At 33.7% G+C, this 17,081-nt stretch overlaps 2 protein-coding genes across 8 annotated transcripts; both read right to left on the minus strand.

The window, feature by feature from the left end:
- Positions 1-604: 604 nt before the first annotated feature.
- On the minus strand, positions 605-14,863 carry LOC126979960 (myosin-VIIa-like). 7 transcript variants are annotated; one of them, XM_050829547.1, is made up of 11 exons: positions 14,603-14,786; positions 14,277-14,534; positions 12,656-12,840; positions 7,346-8,553; positions 7,013-7,260; positions 6,118-6,945; positions 5,692-6,033; positions 5,402-5,616; positions 2,539-4,865; positions 1,486-1,979; positions 605-866 (listed from the first exon to the last, which is right to left on the minus strand). In XM_050829547.1, exons 1-11 carry the CDS (start codon positions 14,624-14,626, stop codon positions 666-668), a joined length of 6,330 nt encoding a protein of 2,109 aa, XP_050685504.1. In that variant the 5' UTR covers positions 14,627-14,786; the 3' UTR covers positions 605-665. The 7 variants fall into 7 exon arrangements, with proteins under 7 accessions (XP_050685504.1, XP_050685505.1, XP_050685508.1 ...); XM_050829549.1 differs by lacking the exons at positions 605-866; positions 1,486-1,979 and having other exon boundaries at positions 4,753-5,616; positions 14,603-14,851; XM_050829552.1 differs by lacking the exons at positions 605-866; positions 1,486-1,979; positions 2,539-4,865 and having other exon boundaries at positions 5,436-5,602; positions 14,603-14,853.
- Positions 14,864-14,917: 54 nt separating this feature from the next.
- On the minus strand, positions 14,918-16,658 carry LOC126979979 (26S proteasome non-ATPase regulatory subunit 7). Its single transcript, XM_050829591.1, has 2 exons — positions 16,371-16,658; positions 14,918-15,790 (listed from the first exon to the last, which is right to left on the minus strand). Exons 1-2 carry the CDS (start codon positions 16,543-16,545, stop codon positions 14,982-14,984), a joined length of 984 nt encoding a protein of 327 aa, XP_050685548.1. The 5' UTR covers positions 16,546-16,658; the 3' UTR covers positions 14,918-14,981.
- Positions 16,659-17,081: the final 423 nt, after the last annotated feature.

Consider the following 17,081-nt stretch of genomic DNA (forward strand, 5'->3'; position numbering starts at 1 on the left):
CCACGTTACACATTTTATGGGATTGTTGTTATTTGATGCATTATATTTTTGGGACGACAAATTCATCAACAATTTCAGTTTTGTTGTTTAACGCGAAATATATATTAAGATTCATAAAAGGAATCAATCTTAGCAGTGAGCTGTAGATTTTTTTAATGAAAATACGGGACGAGACGAGCAGGACGTTCAGCTGATGGTAATTGATACGCCCTGCCCATTACATTGCAGTGCCGCTCAGAATTCTTGAAAAGCCCAAAAATTCTGAGCGGCACTACAACTGCGTCACTGTCGTCACCTTGAGACATAAGATGTTATGACTCATTTGCCCAGTAATTACAATAGCTACGGCGCCCTTCAGACCGAAACACAGTAATGTTTACACATTACTGAGTCACGGCAGAAATAGGCGCCGTTGTGGTACCCATAATCTAGCCGGCATCCTGTGCAAAGGAGCCTCCCACTGGTAAAAACAGGTAGGTAGAAAATAGTGGCTATCACATTAGATGACATTGGTCGCAGTGAAAATGGACTTACGCTAATCTTACATAAAGTATAAAACATAACCATAGGTATATAAATATACAGAATTAAAAAAATACTGAAATATGCAATATATTTTATTTATTAATAATAAATATTAATCCCGGACAAACAGCGACTACAACCTAAGGCTTTCGAGTTCTCTGTTTGATTGTTTGCCTCAAGTGAGCAATATACGAAGATATAAGATCATCCATTTTGTATCCCAAACTGGTCTCGCACAATATTTTAGTACCACGCATGAAACTGCCCATCGTCATATGGAAGAATGTATTTCCCGAAGACCAATTTGAAAGCTGAGAGAATGGGTAAGTTATAAGTAAATCCTGAAAAAAATTCAAATTCTTGTTAATTAGTATACCTACTTATAAAAAGTGCGGTTGGGGTTGGGTCCCCTCAGGAACAAAGTTCCTCACGCCTTTTCTTTAACTCTGAATGTTATTAGAAATGGATTTTCTGATGGAGTATATTTATAAATATTCTGAGTTTATAGAATACGCATAATGTACCCCCAATACAACTTTATCCTTGTATGGGATCTGTTTTTCTATGGTTAAGTCACCTAGGTCCTAATTGTGTGGCAAAGAAAGGAAAACAATCTTAGAGTTTAATTTATATCTAGATATTGAAGAAAAATTTCATTATATATATATATTTTTTTATAAAATAAAAATAAGAACTTATAAAATAAGAACGTTCTCATCAAAAAAAAATAAGAAGTTTTATAGGAAACATGCTTGTACCTAGGTATACCAGACACATAGAAATACAAAATATCGGTATAGGTATAGGTACCAACAAATAGTCATAGCAGTATGCCGGAGATGATGGCTAAATTCAAGTAAATATTATAAACCTTTAAGACAACTTATTTCCAGCTAAAATGGCAAATAGATAACAAACTTTTTATTACAGTCAGTCAAAATTTTAAATTATCGATCTTACCCGCGTCTGAGGGTGAATAACGGTAACTCCTTGTTTATTAATACCAATTATTACCATTTCAGGGTACGAAGGTTCTGATGTTTGTTTCACTTCAAAAAATGCTGTACCGAATGTTGGTAACTGATAAATCTTCCTCAGGAATTGTGTTTTAGCTTCACTCATAGTCATTTGGCCATGCTTAAAATATGCCGAACTTATAGAAGATTTCCATTGCGAATTAGTTTGAATCTTAAGCATGTCAGAAGGTATAAATTCACTCAGCATTTGAGTAATCTGAGGCAAAAGCGTTTGATCATCTCCATAACGTGCCCTATAAAGGAGAGCTGCTAATTCGATCAAATCCTGTTTTGAGGTTTTGTGGTAGCCTCGTAAATATTTTGGCAATTCTTGCGGAAAATAAAAAATTTCGTCGGCATTCTTATCTTTTCCAGGAACGGTATTGATCCATAATTTCTTCATGAAAAATATTTGGTAGTTCATTTGCAGATGGTCGGCTAAAACATGTCATATATAGTTATGTAACACAAATGTATCGTTTCTGGTAAGTAATGACGAGATTAGCACGTATACTTATCACTTACCTGATGGTAAGGGACAGGTATACGCTGCCCATTACAATACAGTAAGTACCACACGGATTCTAGAGAATAACAAAATTCTGAGCGGCACAGCGATTATACTCGTCACCTTGATAGGTGTTAAAAGCCGCAGTAGCTCATTTATTGTTAAGTTAAAAAATAACTACTTTTTTTATATTAGACGAGTACCTCCTGGGGCATGAAATTGACATGCCGCCGCCTATTGACTTCTACAATATGACAGTTTACCAGGCTTGTCAATTAAATAGCCAGAATCTTTAAAAACCTGTCATTGGAAAAGATTTTTGTTATTTTTCGTGTAAGTATATAATTTGCAGTAGGTACGACCTACACATTCGTATATGTACCTACAGAAAACACTTACCACCGATATAATCATACGAATGGAATAGGTACGTTTAATGTGGATATGATAACTTATTACTATTGAATTTATAGTGATGAAATATAATACCTCCTCGCCCCGGACGAGTGTGCTTCATCCAATCAACAAGCTCGTGTATGAAATCGAAAAAGTAAAAGTTCTCTGGTACTGAAAAAACTTTGTCTGCTATCTTAACGAATAAACTAAACCCATCACTATTTCTAAGGTTTAATCTTCCAGTAATCTGTTCACATAGATCTCTCGCTTTAGTGGAAGAATCTACTTCAAAAGCTTCGTCGGTGTCATCCGGAAAATAGACTTTGTGGTATATTTGCATACTTCTGTGCTGTATTGCTTCTACTTCTACAACATACGGTGCATACATTCGGGCTCCACCTCTTTGAATTTTAAATACACGTTTTAAACATTCTTTTGCGATAGGATGAGGTCTAGTTTTCAGAAAATCAACTAATTCCTTCATTAACGTCTGACTGCATGCAAACACTCCTGTTGCAAGCCACATTAACTCCCAACCTCTTTCTTCACTGAGCTGTATTCTATTGTTAGTCAACTGTTTCATAATTTGACAGTACACTTCTTCTCTTAAATTAGCATCCTTCAAAGCAGGCTTAAATATTTCATCTGTATATTCGGTTGCAGATCTTGATTTGGGAGCTGGCATATCACCCATGTATTTTAATATAGCGAAGAAAGATGCTACAGCAATTTTACTAGACTTTTCGTCATCTAATATTTTTCTTAATAACGGGAGTCGTATCGGCTCCCTCGTGTGTGTCCACAAATCGCTTAGAACAGATTTTTTAGCCATTGTTAAAGTAGACTGTTTTGATATACTTGCATGTATATCGTAGTTCTCTCTGAAATTGTCCTTAGCATATTTTTCTAAAGTATGCATTCTTTTTCGTTGGAGCGTGTTATACTGAGATTTTACCTTTCTGTCGTTATTTATGGAACCTTTTTTAAATACCTCTATAATGGAACTGGAAGGCATAGAAAGAGTCGGCAGTATATACACTTGTTCAGTGGGAAACAATCCTTCTTTACCATTACATAAACCGTGACCCCAGGTAGCATTCATAAGAGTTTCGCCATTGAATTCCTGCAAAAGTGTAATCAGATCCCCTTTTTTGTATTGTATAAATGTTGCAGCATCACTGTACCCCTCAGAATCACATTGAGCGATGACGTAAGTCGAACGTCTTTTAAGACCATCAATGAGATATATTATCAACGAACTCATTTCACTTGCTTCAACACTCTGAAATACAAACTCTTCCTGTTGGATTGTTTTTATTGTAACCCTTCCTACGTTATTATAATCCTTATCATCACTGTACGCAACAAATGTTACTTCAGGATATGACATTTCTAAAAGAATATGTTCAGATTGGTCTACAATATAAATTCCAGTCCAATTTATTGCGACAATTATTATGTCTTTATTAATGCCTTCGCCTTTTAACTTAATAGCTTCAAAAAATCTTGAAAAAAGCATAGGCCATTTTATTTTAGCAAATATAACAATGTCTTCTTTACATCGTAGAGGATCTACTTTCGACTGTATACTCTTTGAAGTTTCGAATGATTTAGTTACAAGATGTTCCCACTTCGTTAAAGCAGCGTCATTACTTTGTATAAACTGGTTAGGTATATAATTAACAATAACTTTTCTTAACAAGTTTGGTTCAATTTGTGCTCCATATTCAATGTAATGCTGTTGAGCGGCAATTGTAGCCAAATCTATTTCCGAATTACATCTGTACTCTCCAAACTTTACACCTCTTACGACTTGATGATAAATTAAACTTGTTGCAACTGGATCTTCGGCAGGGTTATGCCATGGGGCGAATACTTCTTTCCGATAAAACAGCCTCCACGGAGCATTTTTTTCTGGCATGCCCTGTTCCTTTGCATATTGTTCACATTGAGAAATGGCATCTAAAATATGTTCACCTTCACTACCGAGCGATGATACTTTATCAAAGAGCGTTATGTAAAGTGAGAACCCAAATGTATCGGTAAGTCCCACATTATCAGCTATTTGTTGACATATTTCCTCCGATGTTGTTGCTGAATCAGATTCAACAGTCTTGATGGCTTCATTCATAAGTGTAATCGTTAAAATTATTGGTTTCTTTGTTTTAGTTGCTTGCAGTTCCAACCAGCTAGGTGGTTGGGTACGTGGGCCATTTTTAAATGTTCTGACGAGTCGTCCCTCACAATAGGGTGCGTAACCAGCCGGACCCTCTCGAATAAAAGAGCGAAGATACTTTACGAATCTCTCCGATGGTGGGAAGCAACCAACACATAGTGATAATAATATCCAACCACGAGCGAAAGATGCCTTTGAAGGATTGTTTGTCAGTTGTTTACAAAGTTGACAGAATATTTCGTCTCTGAAACACAATATAGACAAGTTAGGATTAAGTATGTTATATTAGTTCAGTACTACACACTCTGTGGTCCACACAGGGGGTCCATCATAAGGCGTCATTCAAACTGAGATGATTTCCGCCGGACATGATTCGTTTGAACAAGTATGTTCGAATTGGCACGAATAATCCCATTGTAATGTACATGTAACATGATAATGTTGACTACTCAGCTAATGGACTCAATTCTTCTTTTTTTCGATTGTGTTACAATTCAGATCATCTTGACACTTTTATGGGCGAATGATCGAAGTTTGGTTAGCGACATTGTTTGTTTGTTTAGTCTTTTACAATCACAAAAACCTGCTAAAAATAGCCAAACTCTGAATATCGAAAGACATCTTTTTCTACTGGTGTAGTAAAAACCACAAACGGCAGGAATTCGGGTAAGCGAGAAGTTAAACGCCTACGGGTCGATTCGCCTCAGTTTGAATTAAGCACAACACATATTTCATTAATTTAATTAAACCGTTACCTAGGTTAGTTTTTGCAGTAAATACCTTAATTCTTTCCTTATAATTCCATGGCCTATAATAAAATGTAGCTTCTCCAAATTAGTACTTCGCCGAGCATTAAGCCAAGTGCTATACATTTCTGTAGTCTGTTCGTCACTTACCAAACTTTTAACAAAATCTTCATGTAACTTTGATTGCTTTTTTAAAGTTTTTTGTACTAATTTACTTTTACCATCGTACGTGTCTCTAAGTAAAAATTCCTAAAATATTAGTATATAAGTATTTATTTTATAATTCTAACTTTAAATCTTTCGTGAAATGTACAGTAAAGTTACCTCAAATTCCTTGCTTTTCTGGAAAGTTTTACCCACCGTATCTGTCAATTTTGCCATGATCGGTGTGTTGTCTTTCTTATCATCAACATATTTTGGTTCCGCTGCGTCACCCATAAACCTCATTATAGTAATCCACAGCGCCTGGGATGCTGCTCTGTCTACTGGTGACGGCAACTCTAATAATGAATGCTTCAGCGGTTTCCGAGAATATTGATGGCTCACGTTTCCTAAGAAATAAGTAGCGGCGAATTTCTTGAAGTTAAACTCATCAATAGATATATCCTCTATTTCTTGTTGTAAAGGTATGTTTATCACTTCTGTTATTGGCTTCGCAGCAGTTGTCTAAAATGTAGGCAAATTAATTTACATTTAAGATTTTAAGACTCTTTGGATATATGGCATTTTTTTTCACATTCGGATACTTACAACACCAAATCCCGTTCCTCTAACTGTACCCGACGGTGTCGCAGTATCTTTTAAAAAACCGAAAACGTCATCAACATATTTGTCGTCAATAACAGACGTATTTTGTGCGTTATTTTCTACAGGGAAATCTTTACCTATCCATATAGCTTTCATAAGGTCGTTATATTTTCGTTCAAAATCATCTTCAGCCACATTTTTGTCTTCTTTACTTAGTTGTTTTTCGTGTTTGAGCTTTTCAATTGATGCATTAATAAGTTTACGTTTATCTTTTAATATTTTTCTAATAATATACCCCTTGGAACGTGCTTGTAATTTAATGAAGAATAGTCGTAACTGTATGAAAGTTCTCCTCAATTCTCGAGATTTGACAGCAGCTTGTAAACGAAGGTAGCCTCTTCTCATTGCCAAGAATCTGCTTCTATATCCACGAGCACGGAAATGTTTTTGTATTACAAGAGCGGCTTCGCGGAGTCGTAAATATCTTTTTCTATAGATAAACCTTCTTGCATTCTTTTGTACGTTTATCACTGCCGTTATGAGCACTTTATGTCGCAAATCTTCTAGTAATGCATCATGATAATCTTTGAGAAAAACTTTAGTATGACCAAGTCTAAAGTTTCCATCTTTTAGCACTTCATCGCAAATCTTCTTAGCACCCATTCGGCAATCAATTTTCTCTGCTGGCGGTATTCCGGAAACAACGAGGCGATAACGGTGGACGAAATCAACGTATGAGTATCTTATGGGATATCCAGCTTGTCTAATTTTAGCAGTCTCCATCAGACCAGCGTAACGCAGTTGACGAACGCAGAGTGGACGGTCCAACACCTTTAATTTGCAATGTTCGTCAATTAGTACTTCAAAAAAATAAATATTCAATTTAGACTTTACTTACCCGCGGTTTTTTTATTTCGTTTGGTTTAATGCACCGTACAAAAAAAGGGTGGCAACTATATAATGTTTTCATCAGCGCTTCAAGGGATGTCTTAAACTGGTGGCTGAGAGATATAGTTTTTCGGCTTCCACCTTGAGGTGTAACGTGATTATCCAAAGGAAATATTTTTAACAAGAACGAATTATTTGAGTCCATAATCATTTCCTTTACATCAGTAGTTATCATGTCCCTATTCTTATCAAGAAAACCTGCAATATCAGCGGAAAGGTATGTTAATAATTGAGGGTTAAATTTAATCAAAAAGCAAAATAAAAATATAAAAACTATAAGCACCCTTTACATCATAGTAAACATCTCCAGCGAAATGACGAACTCCAAAACGATGGTCTCGTGATGATTTTGGTGTAACATAACATTTTTTGGTATTGTGATTTGTATTTAACTTATCTAAAAGTGTAACATCTGTTCCTTTAGGGAATCTAGATTCTTCATCAATTAGGGACAATAAGTTAAGCGGCTTGATCCCAATGACATCCAAATTCTCCTGATTATCCACGTAATTAATATTAGCCCATGTTATACCCTCCTTTTCATACTGTTCTTGCTCAATTTTGAATATATGTTTCACGAAAAACTGTTGCAAATTTTCATTCGCATAGTTAATGCAAAGTTGTTCAAAGCTGTTTACTTCAAAGTTTTCAAATCCGAATATATCTAGTATACCAATCGAACCACTAGACAATGATTCATCTCTGTGTAGAGTTTTATTGATATTTTCAACTATATATACAAATATACATCCATAAATTGCTTTTACTAGAGCATCTCTACCTTCAATTGCAGCTGCAGCAGATATTGGCGAAATAATTTTTTCTCCATGAGCAATTAAACTTTTTCGTGTAAGAGCCTCACATAATTTTGCTTTGTTTACTCCAAAAAGATTGGCAATTCTGTTTGCGTTGGAAGAATCAACCACTTCAGATGAGTCTATATTATTAGAACTAGACGACTTAAACTTTAAATTACCTATGTGTAAAATAGCAGCTAACAAGCTGAAAATTCCCCATACGTCATCGTCGGTAAAATTTAATACTTTAAAAGCAGATCTTATATCAGAGAATTCCAGAGCATCATTCCTGCCGTCACAAGTAAGCATCATTCCAGAATTAAGATATTCGTATTCTTGAGGTCTGCCAAGTTCAAGTTTCTTTTTTTCGTCAGCAGACAAGCCAGTAACAAGCGAATAAAAGATGTGATAGTTGCGTTCACCTCTATTTTGCCGGACAATCCGAGATTTCTCTAGTAAATACTGTTCTATATTACCTCCCTCAATCACTCCCGTGTTGCTAAAGTAAATATTGATATACTTTCCAAACCTTGAAGAATTGTCATTCTTAACCGTTTTGGCGTTTCCAAATGCTTCTAAGATTGGGTTTGTCTCTTGAATTTGTTGCTCAATCCACGAGTGTTTGCCGCTTGCTGCCGCCAGATACTGTAGAAGTAATTTCGTACTTTCTGTCTTCCCTGCTCCGCTTTCACCACTGCATGGAAAATTAAAACAACTCGATAAGTTGAGATGTTACACATTAGTTGCACTTATTATGATCATTTTAATTTATAATCATCGGCAGAATAACTTCCGAAAATGGTTATTACTCATGAGTTCTTAGAACAAAGAAATTTAAATGAACGCAAATAAAACGAATCTATTCTTCCGGTTTTTCCTTCGGTTATTCTACGAAAACTGATCGGAATAATACTTATTAGTTTTAGTATTTAATGATATGTTTGTTAGTGATTACTTAGCCGGAACCTATATTTCTTACTTGGAAATACATAAGCAGTTATACGCAATACAAATAACTCAGTCAATGACATTTCATTAGACATGACAATTCATACAATGAGCGGGCGCGGGGTACTTAATTTATATGGGATAACAACGTTTGCCAGGTTAGCATTTGCACCTTGATAAGTAAAAGGGTGAGTATAGTTTAAAAATTGTGTTCGGGTTGGAGAAAGTTTACAATAGTTTTTTAGTTCAACTGGAGCCTGAGTGTGAATCCCGAGCTACGTAAGATTTCTGAGCCTAGTGTGGGATTCCAAGGCACTAAGTACAAAAACCTTTGCGCTCGTGCGACACATACAATCCTTTTTTCACGTCACTAGCGAAATAATATACAAGAAAAATATTTATTTCAATATAATTATTATTTTATATTTTAACTTTCATAATCTATACATAATATAATAATCGTAACAAAGTAAAAATTGTTAATTGAATATTTTTAAGGAATATTTAGGTAATTGCTTTCTACGAAGTAATTGTGTGTGTGTGTGTGTGTGTGTAAAAACCGGGCAAAACGTAAAGAGTCTGAATAGACTCAAATTTTGCATTAATATTATTTAATATATCAATTACTATGCATAGTATTTTTGCTGTTTTAGAGCGTGCACACGGACGACGTCGCAAAAATAATAAAATATAATAAAATTTTGTGTAAAGTAAATTTAAATTAAAAAAATAAAAGCTTAAAACGCATTTCCTCAACATAATGCTGTATAAATATAAATTCCGTACCCCTTGATACTCTATATCCTTCTCAATCTCTCGTAGCGTACCCCTGATTAAAAATACTCATTGAAAATGATGAAGGGACAATGTCGAAATCCGCCCCAGAACCGATTATTATGTGACTTACACCAGAATTATTAAAATATTTTATCTATTAGTAGTTAATATTTGTATCAAACGGACACTTATGAATCAAAACGTAAATTCGAAAAGAATTGTACCTGACAAATTACTTAGTCTTGCCATAAATACTGAAACAAAAAAAAAATATTTTTTCAAAACCAATCGTACGGATTGTTTTAGACACAAACATTTTACTAATAGGTACCACGCGTATGGAGAGTTTTAAAAATTGCATTTGGCTCCATACCTACTTTGTGTAATGGAATCACAGTGATTTGATTCTCTTTATTATCCCACTCCATTATAATACCGCAAAATATTGTACAATGTATTGTTGGCGCCAAAATGAGAAAACTCTATCCCCTCGTTTACATCAAGAAACTTGTTTTCTGTTTTTCGTCTCGCAAGCATGACTAATTTTGCCTTTGATATCCGATGCAAATACTAAGAAGAATATGAGCCACCAGTAGCTAGCGCGTACGCCTTCCTTCAAGGCCCCCAACGCTCCTGTGATTGCTCTGGTGTTGCAAGAGAATGTGTGCGGCGGTGATCGCGTATCACCAGGTGACCCGTGCGTACGCTCGTTTGTCCTACTTTTCTATAAAAAAAATTGTTTTGCTGGAGTGATGGCATCTCGATACTGTGAATTCTGCTAAGAAAAGTATGGTGCAAATTTTTGAAGCATATTCTCCAAATTTTCTCCAATGCCTACAAAATTTCTGAATCCACTTCTGTCATTTATTCTTAAATCATTCAATGAGGAACGATAGGCCCCTTCTTGCTGTCGTCTCCTCAAAAGTGATTGCGACCAATACTTGCGTGGTTTTCTTGAATTTCCTTCATTCTGTATGATGTACAAGTATACTGCACTCATAAAGCAAAGTTCCACAGTACCTTCACTTTCTGTACAAGTTTAAATTCACTTTGGTCTGTACCAGTAGTCAATTGTGTTGTCAAATTCATCAACCTCTGCACTGACATGTCTTAAACAAGTTTAGCTACAAGCCTACAACAAGTATAAAACATGACATCATAATATACATGTAGACAACTAATAGGTGACAAACAATTTCATCAGACCAGTTTCATACAAATATTGTCTACGACAAGTTTTGTTTTTGTATTTAAAAAACATTGCATACAACTTGTATCTGAAATTTGCATGAAACTTGTCAAACACGTGTATAATACCTTGGTGTAAACGAGGGGTATGAAAAAATCATATAAAAATTACAGATTCCGAATTAAGCTATATTATGTTTATTTTTAATTGTAACAGTATTTATGGCCAGAGTAAGTATACTGATAGCCGACGTATTTTACCCATAGAATACTAATTATACAATCATAATGATTAATTTTGTTGCTCATATACAATTGCCTACAATGCCTGCATACATTTTTACACGTTGTTTCATAGCAATCTCAAATTGATTATGTGTAAAAAACAGAATCATTTGTGATTCAAAAATAAAAGAGGATCACAATTATTATTCAATGCGATATTATAGTTTGTTATTATACATATAAAAATATTTATGTGTCTCGCTGTAACTCTTATTAGTCTGTGCTGTCACTGTCACTCTCTCTCTATTCCCGTGATTGTGTTGTGTTGTCAACTTGTCAGTTATTCTGTTTTTATTTGTACCTACATAAAACGCGGCTATTCTAACGGACTCAGATTGCTTGCAATATCGTAATACTTTTCATTTTTTACTTTACTTTCGGCTTTGATATCTGGGGTTGATACTGTTAGTTTTGGTTGATTGACTTTTTACTCAATATTTAAGTACGTTTAATTACACTTACATCAAGTACCTAAACATAATCTATCTTTATATTTAAAATAATATTGTAAGTATAGTATTGAATTAATGTATTGAATTTATTAAAAATTTAAATAAATACCTTTTATGCCTTTACATAATGGGATATCTTGAAGTCCGTTTTATAAATATTATATGAAGGTAATTTAACATATTTTAAGCGTTTTTCATTGCTGACGGTGCTGGGGCGGATGATGTATGGACACAGAACAATGTCCTTTCAATTGCTTTCAATAATCCTAATTCTTTTTTATGTACTTATAAATATACCTACTAGCTGACCCAGCAAACGTTGTATTGCCATAATATAAGGTAATAAAAAATTAGCGTTACAATAATAGGTGTTGATCGTAGACGGGTGAAAATTTGATATTGTATATATTTTTTAATACTGAATCATAATAAAATAAAAATAAATTGTCAAAAAAATAAAAAATAAATATTTATAAGTACATTTTTTTTTTTTACCCATATCATTTAATGGTATGAAAAATAGATGTTGGCCGATTCTCAGACCTACCCGATATGGACACAAAATTTCATACAAAATGGTTTAGCCGTTTCGGAAGGGTTTGGTAACAAACACCGAATTTTATATAAGTATAAGATAGTTTACATGAATCGACTGGTTATTTTTTCAATGAGTATTTTTGATCAGGATCTTTTCAGAAGTTTCACTTTTTCCGTGTGTGATCCCACACACATATTTTTTTTTATATAAATACTAAAATAAAATATCACCATTCGTTCCTTCTAGTTTAGCACTAAGAAAAAGCCAAAAACACAAGGTAAGAAATTATTTATCCTCTTGTGAGCAAAAACGACTCTTGGTCGATGCTATGTAGCAAAGGTACAATTTTTTTTTCTAATAAGGTGGATCTGGCTGTTCAGGATTGGAATGCTGCTCATTTATGGAAGAGAAAATACGGGTTGCCCGATAAATATAGCAGGCTAGATTGTATACAATTTATACAAAGTTATTTTGGTAGTTATGTAAATAATAGAAGAAGATAAATATTACCTGCGTTTATTATAAAAAGCTTTATTCCATTGTGAAAGAAGCTAGGACGAAAAAATATAGCAACACGATATAAAATAGCAAATAAAAAAAACTTCCACCTGATTACTATGCATTGATTCACATTGGTATCCAATAACTCTCTATAGGATTCACTTCCGATAGCAAATATATGAGGAGGCATATCGGTAACACTTCTCTCTTGGTAGTAATGTATTTGATCCATTGTATATATTGGTAGGATCTCATAAGGATTTATTGCAATTAACATTGATCCTGTGTATGTCTAAAAAGAAGTGAATTATTATATTTCGTTGGATTTAAACACTTTTAATTGATGTTTATTTCTCTTACTGTAGCAGTAGATGTATAGGGACATAAGATTTCACATCTTTAAGCGCTACCGACTATGGATCGCTGGAAAGAATTCACCCATCTATAGCATTTTTTCTTGGGTTATTGTTCTCATTCTTTACCTTAGCTAAAGACTGGTTGTCGTGATGAAAAGCGCCTCTTCTGAGAGTACGATTCTCGCAAACTACGTATTTCAAAAACTCTGCACAAGCACGTATTACCTGCAGTGGTTTTCAATGTTTTATATGCGTTCACTGGTTCTCAAGCGTAGCGTATTCTCCTGATTTGCTTAAAAAAAAGCAATCAGTTTCTGATTTTAATTTTGTTAACTTTCGTAAGGAACCCATCTCAGCGTTTAGCTTTTTCTTTCAAGTTCAAAGTAGTGGGTAAGTATATTGTCTTAGATAATTAATTATACGTCTAGATAGTGTACTGCTGTTAGACAAAGAATATTCTACTCTCTAACGAGAGCTGTTAGATAACCGATAAAAACAGGCCAGGAATACTAGTTTAGTGTGCGTGATAAGCTACCCACGTCTTACACTTGCGATTTGTATGACACTTTGTGTTAGTATGCGTGTATTGCTCAAAATAGAGGTTAGTTCTAAATTTTTCGACGTTTCATAGCTGTCATAGTCTATGTAGACGTAGGATCTGTATATTGCTTTCGTCCCTGGTGACGATATATCTACAGCCCACGGACTAGTAAAAAAAGTAGTTTTTTTACTCGTCCGTTGCTACAACCAAAGATTATGATTATTTTAGGTAGTCGATTCTGTTCATTCGGTGTCCGTAGAAATGAAAGCTATTATTTTTATATTATTATATGATATTACATATTAAATAATATAATAATACCTATTTTCGGAAAACAATCAACCGTTTCTTCAAAGGAGTAGGTTATACTATACTACTATATATACGTCATAATAGTCACAATTGTATTTTTAAAACAAAGCTGAAACTTTTTCACACAACAAAACTAAAAAATGAGACAGCCTGGGACTAAGTACAATAATATTGTATAATAGCTTTTCTTCTTGTTCATATTATTTATGGTATTATTTTCAAGGATTACAAAAGAGTTGTGAGAGAATACCGTGAGAGTTCCTGGCGCCGTTTCTTCTTTTTCAGAGCGCGTTATTTTCAAAAGTATTAGAATAGAATTAATTTTGAGAAAATAAATACCTATATATTCGAAAAGTTTATAGCAATACTGCACCTTTTAATAGTGTATAATAATATTAGCAAACTATTATAGTTTAGTTGCCCGATTGTTATGTAAATTGAATCGTAAGTTGTAAGTTGAAGTTTTTTTTTCTATTTTAATATTTCGTAGTATTCAATAAATTTATCAAGATAACTTACGTATATCAGTTGTTTATTATAACGTATGTGAAGATTGCGCAGAATAGTATACTCTTGAAGCTCTCCTAATGTAATCATATCTTCCACACTCTCTTTAGATGTTGCATGAAGGGGTTTGAGAATATTCTCAACAGTTGTAATGATCTTTGTTCCATCATCATCTATCACTTCTAATTTACCACCCGAACTGTTAAGTATTCTCACTGCTATAGGAATGTCAAACTCGGACTTCCGCTCTGGTTTCAACCAAACATAATCCTAAAATATGTTACAATTAGTTCATGTGTTTTCACTTCTAAGCAATAGTCAAGTAGAAAGCTACTTACTGATAATTGCAACCGATCAGCCATTTTGATCTTCAAAATAATATGTAGTGATTTAAATTAGTAAACATTCAAAACATATTCACCAGTTTATCACATGATATCAATTCAACAACTGATGCCTTATCAAAGCCCTCGATTACTTATCTAATTTTATAGATAGTCAATACACTTATATCAATTTTTCCACATATAAAATATCTACCATAGCTAATGATAGATCATATCACAAAACAAATCTAATTACAAACTCTATTTAATTCATTAAAAATTTGAAATATGTTTATCCAAAATTAAATATAATATAAATAATAAAGATGTGTTAAAAATAAATTTATTAATAATTCAGATTACAAGGAAACTTAACCTAAAAACATTTCTATTATTTTTTCTTTTCTTCTTTCTCTTTCTTTTCAGCCTTAACTTTTTCATCCCCCTTCTTTTCATCTTTTTCTTCTTTTTTTTCCTTTTTGTCTTTAGAATCATCTTTCTTTCCTTCTTCAGCATCTCTGTTTGTTATTTTGTTATTAATAAGATTATGCAGTGCAATTATAGATCTCACAAGGGCTGCCAAATATACAACAAGAGATTGATCATTTGTTTTGATATATAGATTATCTGCAAAGTTGTCACTTGCAATATCAGGCAGAAGGTTAAAAATATCTTGTAACTGGTATATAATTTGATTGTTTAGTGGAAGAGAACCTTGACCAACTTGAACTAAATAATCTCTTATTTCACTTAACTGGGAGTGCAGACCTCGTAGCCCAAGCAATTGATTTGTTATTCTTTGGGAAAGACTTCCCACAGTTGTATCTTTAATATCCCTGAGAAGATGTTCAACACCAACTTCTTCAGCCTCCTCTGCACCAATTTCACTTGGAACATGTTCAAAAGTGCGACTAGTGGGACTACCATCATCATGTACTTCCTCTACAGCCCGGTAAGCTTCTGTAGGTAAGCCAAGATCTTTAGGTTTCGCATCAATGATGACAAGAACTGAGTTTGGACAGTAGCGTCTAATCAGTTCATTAATTGCCACATCATTTTGATGTAATTTGGGACCAGTATGATACCACCCAACTACTTTTTCTCTTGCATTTACCTTTTTAAACATGCCATACATATTTTCTAGGTAATCATGGTCCAAAAACCATACAGACTTGTCTTTGTCATCTTCATCAAATGGAACTATAACAAATAAAAAGCTTTCATAAAAATTTATGCCTAAAGAGGATAACCAACAGTTCACAATAAATATCTTGGATACTCAATCAACTTAAGCCTGACATTTCATGACAAGTGAAGAAACTATACTATTGAATAAATAAATTTTGGCTACTATATATAACTATTCTAAGATATTATCACCAACAGATGCTAATTATGCATTTAAAATAGCAAAAGGTCAATGATACAAATTGTGTGTTGTGCTCATAATGTATGGAGACAACTATAACTGAGTGGACTCCAGTTTTGAAGACCACTGCCACATTAAGTTTTGCTTTTGTTTCTTTTGTATTAAGTAAGTTAAGTATTAGATTAAGCATATATTTTGTTCTCATTAATCTTTGTGTGAATGTGTCAGTTTTTCTTCCAAAATAAATTCATTTTCATTTCATGTCAAATTATGTATTTACTTCAATTTAATTTTTATAATTTAAAAGAAGATGGGAATAAGTCAGAATACTGTAACAGTTGAAAGTATTATCATACTTACTGTTTGTATCTGTTTTGTACCTAAGGAATCAATAAATTGTCAAAAAAGTACCTGCAAAACTATTTGAAACGTCCAAAACTCCTTTAGCTCTCCAGCAACCAAGCAATACACCAACAACTCGCTTTTGATTTCCAATTTTTCCCATACGATTGAAATGATCGACGACACTTAGCAAAACAAGTGGATGCACCACAACCTTTGTGGTCACAACTTCTTGACTAGGCATTTTGGAATTTCAATTGAAGCTTACTAATAACAATATATTAAATTAGTTTCGATACCAAAACCTCTTTCTAAAATTCCTCTGACAAATCAATTCTCATTTCTCAATTTTGACAGTCATCGTTTCAGCCACAGATGACAGAACATTAGAAACATTGTTTTTTTTATTTCCACTCCTTTTTTGGAGATTTTTGGGTCGCACGCACCGTGCATCCGCTAGCTTTAAGTTTATAGTGAATTATAATTTATCTGTAAATTTTCTTGCATGTTCCGAATTAAAGTGGTTTTATTTATTCCGAGGTAGGAAATGAAACCGTAGAAATAGCTTACAAACAATTTTCATCAAAAAGAATCATACAAATGTTGTCTACAACAAGTTTAAATTTTTTGTATTTTGTAAACATTGCATAAAACTTGTGTTTGAACATTCATTGAAACAACAAAAACGAGGAGTTATGAGATGTGCAACAAGAGAATTTGATATTTAAATTTAAAATTGAATTTGAGGTGTCCATAGATGTAGGGAAAGGGACGCGGATG

This window comes from Leptidea sinapis, chromosome 4, assembly GCF_905404315.1.
Source record: "Leptidea sinapis chromosome 4, ilLepSina1.1, whole genome shotgun sequence".
Lineage (NCBI taxonomy): Eukaryota > Metazoa > Arthropoda > Insecta > Lepidoptera > Pieridae > Leptidea > Leptidea sinapis.

Bases quoted from the DNA above. Each gene is read 5' to 3' on its own strand.
- LOC126979960 (XM_050829547.1), bottom strand. From the start codon at position 14,626: ATGGCTGATCGGTTGCAATTATCA. The intron at 4,866-5,401 runs GTATTTACTGCA...ATTGTGTTTCAG, and splicing joins ATTATAAGGAAAGAATTAAG to AGACGAAATATTCTGTCAAC. The intron at 1,980-2,538 runs GTATTATATTTC...GACATGTTTTAG, and splicing joins CACTCGTCCGGGGCGAGGAG to CCGACCATCTGCAAATGAAC.
- LOC126979979 (XM_050829591.1), bottom strand. From the start codon at position 16,545: ATGCCTAGTCAAGAAGTTGTGACCACAAAGGTTGTGGTGCATCCACTT. The intron at 15,791-16,370 runs GTACTTTTTTGA...TATTTGTTATAG, and splicing joins CGTTTCAAATAGTTTTGCAG to TTCCATTTGATGAAGATGAC.